This window comes from Mauremys mutica, chromosome 7 (assembly GCF_020497125.1).
Source record: "Mauremys mutica isolate MM-2020 ecotype Southern chromosome 7, ASM2049712v1, whole genome shotgun sequence".
Taxonomy (NCBI): domain Eukaryota; kingdom Metazoa; phylum Chordata; order Testudines; family Geoemydidae; genus Mauremys; species Mauremys mutica.
The window spans coordinates 78,928,750-78,945,937 of NC_059078.1; the positions used below are offsets into that span (position 1 = coordinate 78,928,750).

Consider the following 17,188-nt stretch of genomic DNA (forward strand, 5'->3'; position numbering starts at 1 on the left):
GAGAGGGGCATGCTTTCATAGTAAGAGTGTCCTGTTTAACTGCAGGACCAGCCGAAGTCAGAGAAATCAACCCGACCAAGAAAGGCTCGATGATTCTGAAGAAAAACTGCATAAGAAGGATCCCAGAAGACTCTGTACAAGCCCAAAAAACCTCTCTAGAGTGGTGAGAAAACTGAGGCAGAGAAATGCATATACGTGTACTTATTATTTTGTTTAGGTCTCTCTCTCCTGCTAAGTTAAGAGTAATGATGTTTAGAATCCTGCATGAAGTAAGTCTGTCTATCTGCCTTCATTATTGCATGCCCCTGAATGCTAAACTGTAAGCCCAGAATACCCACACAGCTGGAATTATAGGAAAGGATGTGCTTAAACTATAGAAAGGCTGAGGGGTTAACATTGGTCCCAGGAATTAGGCAACTAGACGGCCGTGTCTGAGCACGGAATGCTAGACATGGGATCTGCATGCCGAGAGTGAGAGACCCCAGTCAGAGGCTGTGTCTGCACTCTGTTCACACTCAGGAGGCTTAAAAAGCACACAGCCTGGTGAGTGTCCAGCCAGTGAGGGAACTGTGTGATACAAAGGATTTAATCTTTGTAAATCATATATTAGCATTAACATTTCAGTATTATGAACTATAGTGTGGAAACAAGAGGAATTTAGCTCATAAAAATGTAATTTATCCTCAGATACTTTGCAAAGTATCCAATGAGATCAAAGACTTTATGAACATTCATATTAGTCTGCAAGACAAATTTAGAAAACCTCACACTGCTTCTTGTAACATTAAAATATTACAACATTTCTCCTATCTCACATAAAATGGAGAGCCTATACTAGCTACAAGCAGCACATCTGTCACAGTCTAGAGAACTAATGCCACTAATCTGAATGTTCTCCCAAGAATCAAGAACACGTGATGTGCTGGTCAGTCAGACATTTTATTCCCACATGGTGCATGCTGTTTAAACTTGGATTTTTCATCTGCCTCTGTCATGACAAAAATCAGCAGAACTGAGAAGTGTTTCAAAGTCCTGCAATGGCATCGACAACCACCAGCTTGGAACCACAGAGGTGCATCTCTAGGACCACTCAATGCACTTATTCCTTTTTTTAAAAAGAACTAATGCAACATTAACTAAGGGAACACAGAGAAGATGGAAGACCAATCAGGGGCAGCTCCAGGCCCCAGCATGCCAAGCGCGTGCTTGGGGCGGCAAGCTGCGGGGGGGCGCTCTGCCGGCACCGGAGGGTCTCCTGGTCCCGCGGCTTCGGAGGACCTCCCGCAGGCACGCCTCTGCGGGAGATCCGCCGAAGCCGCGGGACCAGCGGACCGTCCGCAGGCAAGCCGCGGAAGGCAGCCAGCAAGCCGCCCTCGCGGCGCTGACAGAGCGCCTCCCGCAGCTTGCTGCCCCGTGCTTGGGGCGGCAAAATTCCTAGAGCCGCCCCTGAGACCAATACTGCAACTATCTTAACACCGGCTGCATATAAACAAGGAAACCAAAAGTGGTTGTGTCTCAAACTTACACAGCCTTGCACCTAACATCCTGATCAGCAGAGGGCATACACACAGACAGCCCCTAAGATCACTGCTTTCTGGATGGCTCACATACACGTTCTCACTCAAGAGCACAGTTCTGCAGAACAGAAAACAAGATTTTTCTTCAAATGATCACGGTTACTTCTGCATTTTCAAGCTAAAAATAATTAGCGGTTTATCCTGAAGTAATAGAGATAAAATTTAGTGCTGTATACAGTAACTGCAACCACAGCTGGCAAACAATGACCACTAAAAGGAAATTCAAAACGCTTTGAGAGTTACAACTTCCCCCACAAATTCTAAGAACATGGCTGAAAATGTCTATGCACTGCAAGAATAAAAGCAGCATTATTGCTATTTCCCCCCTTTAAAGCTGAAACTTCAAAGTACATTAAGCACTAAAATTGTGATAAAGAACTAAATTTTAAAAAGAGGTCAAACTCAGAAATAAAGAATATGAAAAATGACATGAATATCTAAATTCAGTGATGAACCCTGCTCAGGGAACAAAAGCCTTGTAATAGCCATCAAGCCCTAAGCAGCAATCTACTTACAGTAGATACAGGAAAGGAAAGGGGAAAAAAAGTCTCATTAGATTAATGCCACAACACTCAAGACACTCATCACAAGGAATTTTTATAAATTAGTAAATGATCTTACTAATGCCATTCACTACTTCTCTTTCATTGTTTTCATTGAAAGTGTGTGTAACATGCTTCTATTGAACGAATACTTCAGAACATATTTTCTGTTCAAAATTGTGTACAACTCCCACTGGCAGTGATCCAAGTTACATGTACACATCAAGAGATTAGCCAAACAGATCAAAGACCTAGGGAAGCAGAATTCTTTACTTCAGAAAATATCTACTAGAATATGTTAAGTTTCTCATAAAATGTAGATAATAAATAATTATATTCAATATTTACTACATCTTGATGTATAGAGCACAGGATGTATCAGGATACCATTTACTTGTTTAACAGCTCACACACGACTAAGCTTTTGAAGGGACACTACTTTACTCAGGATATCTTTTGGACTGTCTTAATTTTTTTGATAAATTTTTAACATCAACGGTTACACAGGCTCTTTCAGCCACAGAATTTGAAAGTGCTTTATCTTTTTATATATATATATATTAGTGCAAATCACCACAGGAAATTGGCAGCTGTTTAAGAGCCCAGAAACATTACACAATAGGTTAGACACATAGTGAATACAGTGAAACCCCGCTATAACGCAATGTTTGGGGTCCAAAAAATTCCATCACGATAAATGCGGGATCGCGGTATAGCAGGGTTTCAAGCCAGTCAGTTTAAGTCAGTGGTCCCCAACGTGGTGCATTGATGTGCGCCACCTAGTGCCCAGCAGAGGAGAGAAGCCACGGCCTCATGCCTGCCGGGGACAGAGAACTCCGAGGCTGCGGGCGCCGGTGCTCTCTATCCCCGGCAGGCATGGAGACGCGGCTCCTCTCCGGCTTCAAGAGGAGCCGCGTCCCCATGCCTGCCGGACAGAGAGCACCAGCGCCCGCAGCCCCGGAGTTCTCTGTCCCCGGAAGGCGCGGGGCCGCAGCTTCTCTCCCCTGCTGGGCACTAGGTGGGGGTACATCAATGTCCCAGCGGGCACCACGGGGTTGGAGACCACTGGTATTATTAGGCCTTAATGCGGAGCCAACTTATGCTCACGTTATATGCAATTTCGCATTATGGCGGGGCGTGTTATTGCAAGGTTTGACTGTACCATCATGGGTAGCTGAAACTTTTCAGCGGAATTTAGCTAGGACCACAGTGTCATGTGCCATAAGATGTTATCTTCCACTTGCACAGTGGTCCACAGAACCAGAATAGAGCACTGACTATGCAGAATCACCACCTAGTTATCACCGACACCACTTCAAAACACAAGTTTTCCCTGGATGACTCCTATCCCAGCACTGATCAAGAATGATCCTGCTTACTCTTTGAAGTATGACTAAGTCAGTCAAAGATGATGATCTGGTTGAAGCTTCTGTATTTGTCTTAACATATTAAAATGTAATCATATTGGTGATATAACAACAAAAATACGCTAGATTTTGTTTTTCATTTTTATTTGCCAGTGGATACTAACCACATTTGTCCACATACTCTCCAACATGGAGGAAAATTAGTGCACGTTACCTATTCCTGCTTACGGCCCTATAGACAAATGTGACTCTTCTTCTGGAAGGGATCCAAGTAAGTAAGTCAGGCCTTCTCAGTTGAGTGACATGTCACTCTTGTTCCACAGATATGAAACCGTAAAGCAAAGGATGAGCAAGACATTGTGTGCCATGAACACAAACATTTCTCAAAAACAATGTAACGCTTTTGAAATGCCTCTTTAGCACACTAGGAAATCTGAGGCTGGCTGCCTGAACATAGGTGGAAAGTCAGTAGTGGTGCTGAACTTTCCCACTGATACTGAACAACATTTCAGTTCCAGACAGACACGGGTAAGAGCCATACTACCAAGCACGCCACCTGCACCTGCTCTGGAAATGGAGTCCCAGATGAAGGCAGATGATCCCTCTTACTACATATTAAGCCGCCAATCACTGTAGGTGTTCAATTCATACACAAACTCTAGACATTAAAGCCCTGTCCTAGTGAGGAGCTAGAGTTGCGGTCTAGAAAGCTTGCTGACAGTGAGATGAAATATAGATTCAAAAGGGATTTATTTAACAGATTGGCAGGCTGGAGGAACCCGTTATTCCTGTTCCCAAGAACAAGCTTTACCTCAGGCTAAAGGGGCTGAGATCAACTCCTCATCCTCTATGCTCCTAGGCTGACAGGAAATATTTAACATGCCAATTTGAGGAAAATAAGCCCGTTGTTGTGTACCTTTAGCACCACATTGGAGGAGGAAGGTAGTACTCTAACCGAGCTCAGGCCACAATATCAGCAGTAAGTAAATATTAAATATTTCACTATTAATTACTTTTAAAAATGCACATTAGCTATAATACACTCCCATTTATCTACATTTGGGGGGCATCCAAAACTTTTGGAAAACCAGGTATTCATAATAACACAAGTGCTATTAACTAACAGTGCTACATGCAGGATACATTGCGGATTTGGATAGCTAGGATTTTCAGATAAAGGCAATTCAGATAACTGGAGTTAAAGGTTATTCTTATTGTAGGTCCTTCATCATTAGGTGGGCTCAGAATTTCTAGATGAGGATATATTTTACAAAAATAATTTAAGGAGTAATGAGGAAACATAAAAATTCTGAAAATTAACACTTTCTGCAATATATTAAAGCTAACAAAAATCTCAAAGAGCTGTAAGAACATATACATACTATGCTGTTCATTTCTGAAGACTCATAACTTCCACATGGATGGACACTCCCAATGGGCTCCAACCCTTCTTCGTCCCACATATATGTTCCATCGGAACTATCAGATGGAGAAAGTTCAAAAGAGGAGCCAGCTCTGTAGTCCATGTCAGGAGAAATCAAGTTGTTCCCAAAAGTATGCTTTGTGTTTTCATTCTTGTCATCTACTGCTTAAATAAAAACAAAAACAGTCAATAGTCCAAATAATTTACATTAAAATTAGCACTTATGTTCTGTGTTATTAGCATGTAAAAGGATCTGAATGGAAGTGGTGGCAATGGATATTAAAACATTCTCTGAAGTCATCAATGCTAAGCTTAGGAAAAAAACAACTTTTTCTCCCCCAGTCTCAGGATGTTATAAAAACTCAATATACCCACAAGTACCTTCTACCAACCTCCAATATTTTTCCTCTTCCAGCCCTGCAACAATTCTAACAGAGTGAAAAGTATTTCTTAAAAAGAACAGGTGACATAAAAAATTGTGAATTACTCAAGTATGCTGAGGCCAGACAGACAGATTTCAACTGGCAGAATAGTAATGCCTCTCAGGAAAAAGGAAAACTTGTGCAATGAAATGCCCATTAATTAGCGGAAGAATATAGGATATTAAAAAATTCAATAACTGTGCCAAACAATTTCTCCTTATGCAAAAGAACTTAACAAAAGTTGTGTTCCAAGAGCTAGAGCAACCTTCCTCTACAAAAAACAAAAATAACACTTTACTGACATTGATTATATAAGGCTAAGTTACATATCTACTATACATTTTTTAGTAACAACACTATGATTGAACTGACATTATAAGCCCATGTTTACAGGCACTTAAATGTGGCTGAGTTAATTTTTTTCTGAACCTTCCTTAAATAGCAAGGTTCAGAAATAATTAGTTGCCAATTGTGATTTTTTAAGAAGTTATTTTAACATGATCTCTCTCTTTTTTCTTACTGTTTGCAGGAACCCTGCATTCTGGCAGGTTCATACATCAGCAAGGTACAAGGCCAACTATGCAGCTTCTGCTGAGGAGAAAACGGTTTGCTGATAATTTTTCAAAGACCAGCACCCCAAAGAGACCCATGGGGGAGCAAAGAGAAAAAGGAGTAACATGTACCTCACTAAGAGCTTGGTTTAAAAAAAAAAAAAAAAAAAAGGAGAGAAACATCACTTCCTCTCATCCCAAAAGAGAGAGATGTCAGGAGCCCTGAGCTATGCTCGATGTTTCTCCCACAGCCATCTGTGGAGAACCTGAAGGACCATTTGTTCTCCCCTCCAAGTAGCCTTTAAACTCCCACTAGAAATAGGAAAGGAAACTGGGCTTGTGTCCCCCTCCATCCCCAGCCCCTCTGAGTGGGGCATTCACCTGCCCCAAACTCAAAAGATCTGAGAAACTAAAACTGCCATGCATTTATTCCTCAGTGTGAACCAGTGCCTCTGATTTAAACAAGTTTGTTTTAGAAATCATATACTATTCTAATGCCACAGACTCTCTCTTTTGCTTGTGTGCATAAAAGCACTTGTGCAAATCTACCTGGGGGAAGGAGTATGCCACCTCCATGGCATGTTGATTTCCCCTGGCAGATGTCAGCAGGTGGGTCACCTTCCCCTTCTGTAGGTGCTATATCCATCTAAGTTACTGCTATGTGAAGAGGGACTGGTGATCTCTCTTGAAGATTGGGGATTTATAAAAGCATATACAATGTGGTGGAGTTGTTTGCCACTGGAGCCATAACAAAATTCTTAACTTGTGTAAATTCCTAAACATAACATAATACAAAGTTATCCTTAGGAATTTAATGTTATGGCTCCCATGGCAAATAGCTCTGCCATAAATTTATAAGCATGTATAGCTATAGGTCCTGGAACTAGGGGTGCTGCTGTATCCCGTCTTGAAGTGGTTTCCCTCATATACACAGTTTACAGTTTGGTTCAATGGCTCAGCAACCCCATTATACAAATTGTTCCAGCACCCCGTGTATAGCACGTTTATCTTTTAAAAGTGCTCTGACGATGTTTAGGCTATTATATTAGACACATGTTTAGAACCCACAGTTCTAAGAGGGCAGATCAGGACAAAGCAGTAAATGATTCTCAGTCTCATGCAGGGTATAAGAGGCACCCATCATGCACACAGACCCAAAGTGTGATGCAATCTTAGCTCTCAAGAAAGGTATTTCCTAGTATATTGCAACAGCTGCAAAAAGCAAAATAAATGAAGTAATACCACTGCAAAAATAATGGATAAAGCAACAGGAGCAAGGCTAATAGTGCAGCTTTTTAAACTATGTTTAGCTTTAGTGAGAAGTGTCAGCTTTTACCATAAGGAGTTTTCATTAAGCTCCAGCAACACCTAATGGATCAGTATTTCATTGGAGTCCTACCTTGTATTTCAGCATTATATGATAATTGACATTTACTAATACTGCACTGAAATAAATGTCAAAGATAAGCATGATTCACTCTTGAGAACCATCAACTGAAACTTAATTTTTTTTTAAATGCAATGAACTTAAAACATGAATTGCCTTTGTCATCAGTTTTTCCTTTCTAAAAATGCCTAAAACAGAACAACAGGTTTTCCTTTGGAGGACAACTCAGTTTAACATCTTATATTAGTAGTATTCAATGTTTGCACAGAAGACTGGAAAATCCAGTATACAAGGCCAAGGATCATTTATCAATATGGGACTCAATACAACTAATCTGGGAATATAGAAAAACTAGTTTTACTTTACTATGATTTAGATAAATTAGGAATACTTACAAACAAGTTAGTATTTCAAACAGAAACTTGCTTCTCAACATAAGATAATCCTGAGGGAATTCTGCGCCACTGCGCGTGCGCAGAATTCATGTCTCATGCAGATTTCTTTGCTTCCCTGCAGAAAAATGACTGACAGGGAAGCAAAGGGAAGCTGCAAGAGCAGTCACACACCACTCCCTAGCTGCGCAGGTACATCGTTTCAGACACCCAGAGCAGCCAACGGAGAGGTAAATCACTGCAGGGCTGGGAACACTATAGCCAGTGGCTCCTACCTGAGCTGGGATCAGCAGCTAGTCCCGGCTGGGCTGGAGGTAGGAGAGGACGGGACTTGTCAGACCCACCCCCAAAAACCTTCCCCAGCTGCAGGAAGCTCAGCATCCTCCCCTACTTCCTGCTCTCCACTGCTCCTCAGCTGCAGGGGGATGGATCACTGTATGGGAGCTGCTCCCCCATCTGCCCAACCCCCATGCATCTGGACCTCCCATACCCAGACACCACCACCAAGCCCCACCCCATACACCCAGAACCCCCTAACCATCCATACCCAAAACCCACCCCACTGAAGCTCAACCCCTGCACCTAGACCCCCTGCTTCCAAACCCCCACCCCTGAACCCAGACCATTCCCCACTGAGCTCCCTGCTCTCAAACCCCGAACCTGATGAGCACCACTCCTGTGCACCACCTGAGCCCCCACATGGACCCCGCACCACTGACTCCCAAGTAGCTGCACCCAGACCCCCACCCCACCAAGCCAACACCACTGAGCTCCAACATCTTTCACCTGGAAGCATCTGCAGAGTCCCATTGCCCATGCACCTGGACCCCCCCTCCACAGTGAGCCTCTATGCATCCAGATCCTCCCACACCTAGACACCCCATTGCACTGCCTGCACCCACACTGTCCCACACAGAACCCTCTCACTCCACACCTGAATCCCCCCCCACACACCTGGATCCTGCCTCACACCTGGTGACCCTGGAGGAGACAGGCATGGCCCCAGGGTGTTTCTGGGGCAGGTGAGTCAGGTGCAGCTTCACCGCTGAGTCCATGTTCCAGGGGAGGGGGAACAGGGAGGCTGCAGGGTGATCTCCCATCTTTGTACAACTAGTGGTTTGTGCTCCCTACTGCCACGCTAGAGCCTCTTCATTTATTTATTGACAAATAAAACTTGAAGAATTTTGCATAATTTTAAAATATTGTGTGCACAAAGTTTAATTCTTTGGCACTTTTTAATTTTGGCACAGAATGCCCTCAGGAGTAATAAGTTAAAAAATAGAGTGCAACAAAATATTTACCAGAAACATCTATATCTAGCCATTCATCGGTGTTACAATGAGTCCTTTCACTTTCCTTGAGAGAAGTGACTGGATCTACTGGTGTTGCACCTCCATGCTCTAATTCTTCAATAGAGACTTCTTGCTTCACTTGTATTGTTCTATTTGAATCTTCTAGATCTATAAAGTCATCACTAAAGTCTTCACTCAGGTCATTCTTCTCAGAAGAGGACAAGGAAGATATGGATATTTCATCCACATCGTCATTCATGCATACGACTTTAGAGCCATGCTTCCCCAGACTGTCATGAAGGGCTTCACCACATTCTGTTCTTTGACTGTCATTTTCTGTGTCTTTTTTCTCAATGGCTCCATTGACATTTACCGTAATCTCAGAAACCTTCACTATGCACATGTCAGTACTTGTACTTTTGCTGTCATCCACAATGATCTTTCCAGTAAACAGCTGTCTGGTAGGTTTCAGTAAAGAAGGACGACCCATTCCATACCCCAAAGAGGGTGATACCCCTGATCCATTTGAGAGCGGTGGCTTCCTTAAACCAGAGGTTGATATAGCAGTGTATGGCCTGGTAAATCCGTATCTTAAAGGTTCATTTCCACTGGGTGCATCCAACTGTTGGGCATTTCTTGACAACAGAGTTGACCTCTGAGATGCTCTAATAGCCAGGTGTTGTTTTTGATAAGGCCTTGTAAGATCTACAGCTTTATTAAAGGAATGTGATCTGGTTAAGGATGCAGTGGGTAGGAAAGAATTCTGAATGGAATGTGAAAAGCTTTGTGATCTAACCATTTTTTCACAGGACAAAGATTTAGCATTGTCTGTGGATTGTGCCAAACTCTCTCCTGAACTGGTCCTGGAGGCACTGGAGTTAATTCTACACCTCTGCAAGTCTACGGATGGCCTATTCCCATAAAATCCATTTAAATGTGATTTTGGAGCACTGAGTCCAGAATACGAAGTCTTGCCAAATAACGTACCTTTGGTGAATTTCGCTGAACTAGACAGTCCAGGCAAAGACTTTTGGTTTAATTCTTCTGTAGAGGACACAAACATGTTGACTTGCTTTGCTGTTTTTGATGCTACTGAAGAGGTGCTGTTCAAACCCACCCTGAGCACATCTTTACCAAATCCACCTTGAGAGGGAGAATACTTCTCAGAATCAACTAGTTTTTCATTAGAATTCTGGGCAAAGTTAGACTCACCACCACTTTGATCACCAAGTTGATATTTATTTGACTTTTGCCAGCTAAAAGCAAAGGAAGACATATGAACAGTGCCATTGTGTTTGCTGCAATTTTTGCCACTGCTGCTATGAGAATTCCCTGACAAGGGAACAGCTGTCCTATTTGGCATTGGCTGTAGGGTGCTCCCTAAAGATTTTGTTCCATACTTCGGTAACTTGGAAACCAAGGATGTTCGGATATGATTTTTTTCTTCCATGAGCTATTGGGTACATTGGTCCTTGAAAGTTTCTTGAATCTGTGGAAATGAAAAAGAAAAAATATTACACTTGAATAAAGAACTCAGGAGAACACAATACACCTAAAAAGTATAAATGATCATGTGATACATGGATGCATAATTATACCAGAAAAATACAGTTTACCTATACATATTTCATGAGTTTCTAGAGATGTTCTAACCACCATTAGTCAATTGTGCAACATATAGCAAACAAAATGTTTCAACAACAACTGGAAACAGTTTGCTAATGGTAGCCATCTTACTAAAAGGGTGGGATCATTTGCAGTATTGCCAACATCAAGTGTTAAAACTCAGTGTCAGGCCACACAAAAAACCACGATTGTTTTAAAAATAAGTGTTGCATGTTTTTAATTTGCCCTCTGGTTTCTAAGCCTTTAAGATGCACTTATTTTAACCTTTCAAGCTTTTCTCTGCATGAAGGCAGGCTAAAGATTATTATTTTAAAATGAAAGCTGAATTTCTCATGCAATCACTTGATTTCGGCATCTGGAGCTTTATGAAAAAAAAATTAAAATATCCCAAGACTCATGAATAAGTCACATGAACTGGCAACACTGACTTGTGAGAACTGCTGTATAGATTCTGATAGGAATTAGTTTTCAAAATCTTCCTTCTTCCTCACCCACCAGCCCCAGCTCCCTGTTAGACTCCAGCCTACATGGAAAACTACTGTGCTCTCCAACTGGAAGTTAAATACCCCTGACTCTTTCTGATCCACCTAGTCTCTGGACTTCTATCTGAATTAACACAAACACAAGCCATTTGTACCATACTGGAGACAAAGCCATCGCTGCCTGGCTTGGTGAAGGAGGGACATTTTCTGAGTTCTCCATTCTTGTTCCACATGCATGGCTTCCCTCTCAATAAACCTCAGAGTATATAGGACCTACAGGTAATTGTCCACTCAAGATGAACAAAGGTCCCTATGGTTCAGTAACAAGAACTCCAAGCACCTCATTCAGTATTTCAGAGCTCTGAGCAGCATGAGCAGCCACCCAAAATCGCAGCACTTGTAATATCACAAATCATGGGAACCCTGTACACATTTGGCTAAAGGGTAATGAAGAAAACTAAGTGAAAGGCAAAGTTTAAAATTGCAAATATATTTACAGCAAAATTGCACCAGAATTGAGGACAAGAGAGTCAAAGAGAAAGGACAATATGCTGAAGTATAGGTTCAATTGAGCTCACAAATCCGACCAACAAGTTATTTTAATTCTGTAGTGTATCTTTTGGGACTTTTCGATTGCTTTTGGTAAGTAATGCTTGTATACTGTGACTTTGTAAATGATAGCAGATGGCATATGCTATGCATTGCAAATGCCACCTGTTATATAGAATTTTTTGGCATGTTAGTAGTTTTGGAGAGAACACTGAAAATTCTTTGGCTATTGATCTCTGATATTACTTCATTTTTATTCAGGAGATATGCAACTTTTTTTAATAGCATTACACAGGGTTTAACATTAAGATTGGCTGAGTGTGATGTTAATACTTGTGAATGAGTTTCCTGCAAAGTCAAAAACTAACACTTATGCCCATTCTTGCTTTCTCATTATGCATAAGATTTTATTTATAATTTTTTAAACAAACAGAAGACAGGTTCCCCATACCCTCCTTTAATATTAGAAATTCAGTTCTAGAGCATGGCCAAAAACTCACAAGACGCCGAAATTTGAGAAACAGAGGAAAAATATTTAGTGCACTTAAAATTCTTAATATCTATTTAAATGTATTTAATGCCAATGTCCAATGAAAATTTAGAAGCTTCTGTTCATTAAAGATTCAACAACCTCTGCCCTCTAAACTAAGCAGGATTCATAATATACATCAGATCCATGGCAAATCCCTCACCAACAAACGCCTTCAGCAAAAGCAGGAAAGTCCAGAGTTAACATCCTTGATATTTCTAAGGTTAAAAGTGAAGATTTTTTTTACATTTTTTGGAGAGAAGAAATTACAGGCCTCCTTTATTCATGATAAGGAAGCAAAGCTAAAACAACCACCCTATTTTAAGAATCATTTGCAAATCACCTGTAAGACTGTTTTCCATTCTACAGAATAACTGGACTCCTCTTACTCAACTCCTTACCCATCCCCAGCCCAAAACCAAAACAAGTTCTTTTCAGCTCCAGTTTCTCATACGCTCTGTGCCAAACAAACATTCTTCCCTTCCCCCTCCCAGATAATTTTAACAATATGGGACAGAGGGATGTTAAACAGTCAAAAATACCTAGAAAATTCTTCAAATAGTTTTTACCCCATTTTACCTATAAAACAGCTTGTTTGTATGACTTTGTGACTCAGGTATGTCTATACAGTTAGAGCCCAGGCTCTCGGACCCCAGGGGTGGGAGGCTGCCAGAGCCCAGACTCTATGACTCTGTAGGGTGTGAGGCTTCCAGAGTTCAGGCTTCAGCCTGAGCACGAAAGCAATGAAAAGAGTCTCGTAGACTGAACCCCACAAGCCCAAGTCAGCTGACACAGGCTAGCCATGGGTTTAGGGTTTCTTTGCTGTGTAGACATACCCACAGACACCCCTTGGCAAAGGGTCCTGTGGTCCTTCCAAACGTTCATCTCAGACCTGACAAACTCACTACACCAAACATGTCTTACAGGTTATTTTTCCATAATGAATATCATGCAAAGGTATCTTCAGAAAGCTCATAACTTGTCAAGGATCAGTCATTGCAAGATGTATGTGTGCATTACATTTAAGGAATAATGTATTTATACTGAAAAATATGCCTTATGGTCTGGAGTAGAAACTGGTCACCAGGAGCTAATGTGTCTGAATGATGGCTCATTCAAGTCAGACCTCCGTAGTCAGCTGGTGAGGTAATGCAAGATTCTATTATCTACCCTTGCCACATCCCAGAAGTCAGTCAGTCAATGAAAAACCATGAGAAACAACAAACAATCAAAAGCTCTTAAATATAGAAAAGAAACTCTACAACAAGGCAGAGATTCATCCGGCCTGTGAATAGACACGAAAGACTCTTTTCAGTATAACAGTGTAAAGAAAGACAATCTGAATCCATTCACTGAGGAAACCCCTAATGGAAGGGGATGCTTTCATGAACATTTGTATCCTAGTTATTGATAAACCAGCCAGCTTCTAAACAGACTAACTTTGGAGGGGAAAAATCTACTTTATTAGATAAAGTTAACTATTGATAAAATGTAGAGATAAACTCATGCGTTATGATTTTGTTTTGTAACCGCATGTTTCCACCACTCTGGTTTCTAGTTAAATCTTTATTCTTTCACATAATGAAACAAAAGGAGGTTTATTTAAGGGCTCACAAGTGCTGCGTGGTTTACAGGAGCAGTGGTTTAAAGTGAAACTGGTAAATTAGGGTACGCAGCACCTTCGGGTGCAGAGGATCTGGAAATTCTGTGAGTAGCCAGTGTCAGGGGATGGACATCCCAGGGGAATTATCAAAGAGATTTGGGGATTGGAAGAGAATGCCTGAAGGACTGACAGGTGTCAATAAGGTGATACCCAGCTACCACAAGAGACTCCCTCTCACTGGAGGCAGGGGGTAACAGGGTGACTCACAGTCCTGAGAACCATCAGACCTGAAGTTACATTTGTTAAAGGATTGTGACAAGATGTAAATGTAGGGAACAGGAACAGTACAACAATGAAAAGCTTATTTAAAGTTACTTATTAACAAATTAAGACCGTCACAATGACATGTCAAAGTCTGGGGTACACGTCATCTTCATCTTGTATTTAAAGAATAGATGGGGTAAGTCGACAGGATTACCATTATAACAGTCCAAATTAGCATTATGAACAATAAATAATAGATATAGAATACTGATGGTCAGATTAGGTGTCCTGTTACTGTTTGTCACCTCCATCATGGAAATGAAGGACAAACAATCAAATTAATCTCCAGCCATGTCATTTATTGTAGTTTCCAGTTACCATGTCCCAGATAACAAAATGTAGGTCACATTAAAAGTAAATCAATTCTGTATTTTAACATACTCAAGCTTTAACTGTCTTACCGTACATACTATGCATTCATTAACAATCAGGGAAAAGGCTACCGAGTTCATTTTTATAAGTGATATTTTACGTGAAACAGTATTTTTAATACTTCATAAACTAAAGGGTCCCTGGCTCAGCAGCTGTGCATAAGCTTAATCAGCAATTCAATAATCAGCCTAAAGATGCTGCCAGAGTATATAGATTTTTTTCTAAATGCGGGGGGGTGGGGGGGGGGGAGAAAAGACTCTTGAGGAAATGGCAGCAATATGCAAGAAACTAAGGTCAGAATTGACCATAGATTTTGGTCTTCATAACAAACAGGTTATGAAAAGATTATCTCAGGTTATTGCTGGAACAAGTGTGTGTGGGGAAAGGGGAATAGCACATCTTTCTTTTGACTCTTCCCATTCTCTTCTCTGTTCAGGACTGATACAGCAGCATTATGTCCTCAGAGCCAGATTGCTTTTTATATATGCATAAAAAATTGATAGCCATAAATAACTGAACTGTATAAGACTAGGGAATTTAGGTATGTCACTGTATCCAACAAGCCTCCTTTCCAACACAAGATTACAAATGATGCATTCAAGAAGTGAATGGGATTGAAATTTTCAGCAGAAGTCAAGATATAGTAATATGTTTCACAGCTAAGAGAAAGAAACAAAGCCTGTACAAAACAGTTCTGGAGTTCACTGTGCAGCACTAACACATGAAGATGGTAATTTGAGACTGAACGACATGAACTTTGTACATTCATCTCTGACTCTCCTCTGCCAGATAAAGGAATGACATTGCCTAGTCTCATTAAAGATAAACTTTTATTGAAGATTAGTTATGTTAGCTTCAAATATTTTTTTCGTTTAAAAAAAAAAAATCAAGGAAACATTCAGAATAGTGTCTCTGTTCACCTATTTTAACTGTTGATTTGCAAAATGCAACATATTTTGATATCAGCAAATGGAGCCCAGGTTTAAAAATAGCAAAGTTGAGAAAAAATATGTTTATTAGTAGGCATCGCAACCAACAGTCTGGAAATGTTAAACAGAAATATATTTATAAGATCTCCAACACATTGGAAGACTTCTGTAACAAATCCTAAATATCTCCATTTGTTGATTTTTGTTTCTGTTTGTTTGTTTAAATAAAGATACCATACTCCACCCCAAGTCTTTCCTACCTACTATTCTGGCCATCACTAAGAAAAAATACCTGCAATAATTTGCACAAAAAAGTATTAGACTCACATGTCTGGATCTTGGCCTAACAAGCACAAGACTCAAATGGGGGCTCCCAAAGTAATGAAGTTTGGAAAGATGTTCCTCTTGTACATTCCACCTCCAAATACAAGGCCAAATATAACAGTCCCTTTCACTGCCACTACCTTTGAGAGCAGGAAAAACATTTACAAGAGTCAGCATGAATTCTACTCTACAAGAAAGGTGAGTGCATGAGTGAGAATATTAAAATTTCATACCTCAAAAAAGAATAAGGAGAAATATCATGTTGTTTCTTTTCCTCAAGATCTATTATTAATACATTCCTACTCTTCAAGATTTTGGGGAAGTTACTAACAATAAGCTCTACAAGGATCACAATAAAATAACTATTGAGCACAGGTTTCTAACAACAAAATAGTGGACTTAATCAGTGTTCATATTGCTAGAAGCTAGTCAATGAAAGGCCTACTTGTTATGAAGGTATCACGCCAGCCTTAAAGTATGTTTGTGAAGAACAACTATAATAAAAGCTCAATAGCTCTACTTCTAATGTGTATTCAGAGCCATCTGTGAGATTAAGTAAATTTACAAGTTTACTGCTGTATTCCTGTTCATGCTGCAATGCCTGAGAGAGAATCCCATCGCTACATTGTATCACCAAAATTGTTTTCTAAATTCAAGTCAGTTATACTTCTACAAGCCCACTGAAGTCAACGAGATTGCTCAGGGATCATGGATAGGCAAGTTCAGCCAGCAAAATCTTTATTAATGATGGACATGCACAAAACAGGATCAATTTGCTTCAAAAATCCATGTTATGTATGCAAAGGGGACAGTTGGAAATAACATTTTAATTGAAAAGTGGGTACACTGATAAGGCTCTAATGAGATTGATCGTGGATCTCGAAGTGTTTAAAGATCCATAGTCACCTTTCAGTCTAGAACTGCTTTTTAACCAAGATGTAAAATGAGAGAGCCTGGTCTCAGTGAGAACATTAACTAAAAACCTAAGGATGGTATTGGATGCATGAATCCACATAATAATGCTTTAATTAAACTTAAGATTACTCCTATATCACTATATTTTGAGCGGGTAAGCAATCTAATGATTATGGTAGGTAAGCATAACACCTTGTTATTATGGAAGAATTCTGAAAGAGAATCAGCCATATCTAAATAGACAAAGTTAGGATGTTCCTACAGCTGAAGCCTGTTCCAGATGAGGATTCCAGGATCAGTCAATAGTTAGGCTTCATTAAGATTCAATAAGCTAAATGAACATTATTCTCAGTGCCATAGCGTACGGATGTGTGACCACAACCGTGTCATAAGACACAAGCCAATGAATGCTAATCCAAGAAGTTTAATCAGTGAATGCGCAAGGTATAAGGATAGCAATAGCTTTTGGCAAGACAGTCCATTGAAAATGGATATCATACCTAAAATTAACAGGTATGGGGTTAGTTTCCTGCATGTGCAGGGAATTTCTTCTGAGCATTAACTTCTGTGATCAAAGCTGAT

At 40.5% G+C, this 17,188-nt stretch overlaps 1 protein-coding gene across 9 annotated transcripts in view; it reads right to left on the reverse strand.

The window, feature by feature from the left end:
• Positions 1-17,188, reverse strand: part of CCSER2 (coiled-coil serine rich protein 2) — a 139,820-nt gene that overhangs the window by 106,758 nt on the left and 15,874 nt on the right. For 6 of the 9 annotated variants that reach the window (XM_045024049.1, XM_045024043.1, XM_045024047.1 and 3 more), the window contains exons 2-3: positions 8,963-10,442; positions 4,869-5,074 (exon numbers count right to left, since the gene is read on the reverse strand). In XM_045024049.1, coding sequence (XP_044879984.1) covers positions 4,869-5,074; positions 8,963-10,403 — 1,647 coding nt within the window. In that variant the 5' untranslated portion in view covers positions 10,404-10,442. The remainder of the gene's footprint in view (positions 1-4,868; positions 5,075-8,962; positions 10,443-17,188) is intronic. The other 3 variants (XM_045024046.1, XM_045024048.1, XM_045024051.1) reach the window with 1 other exon arrangement.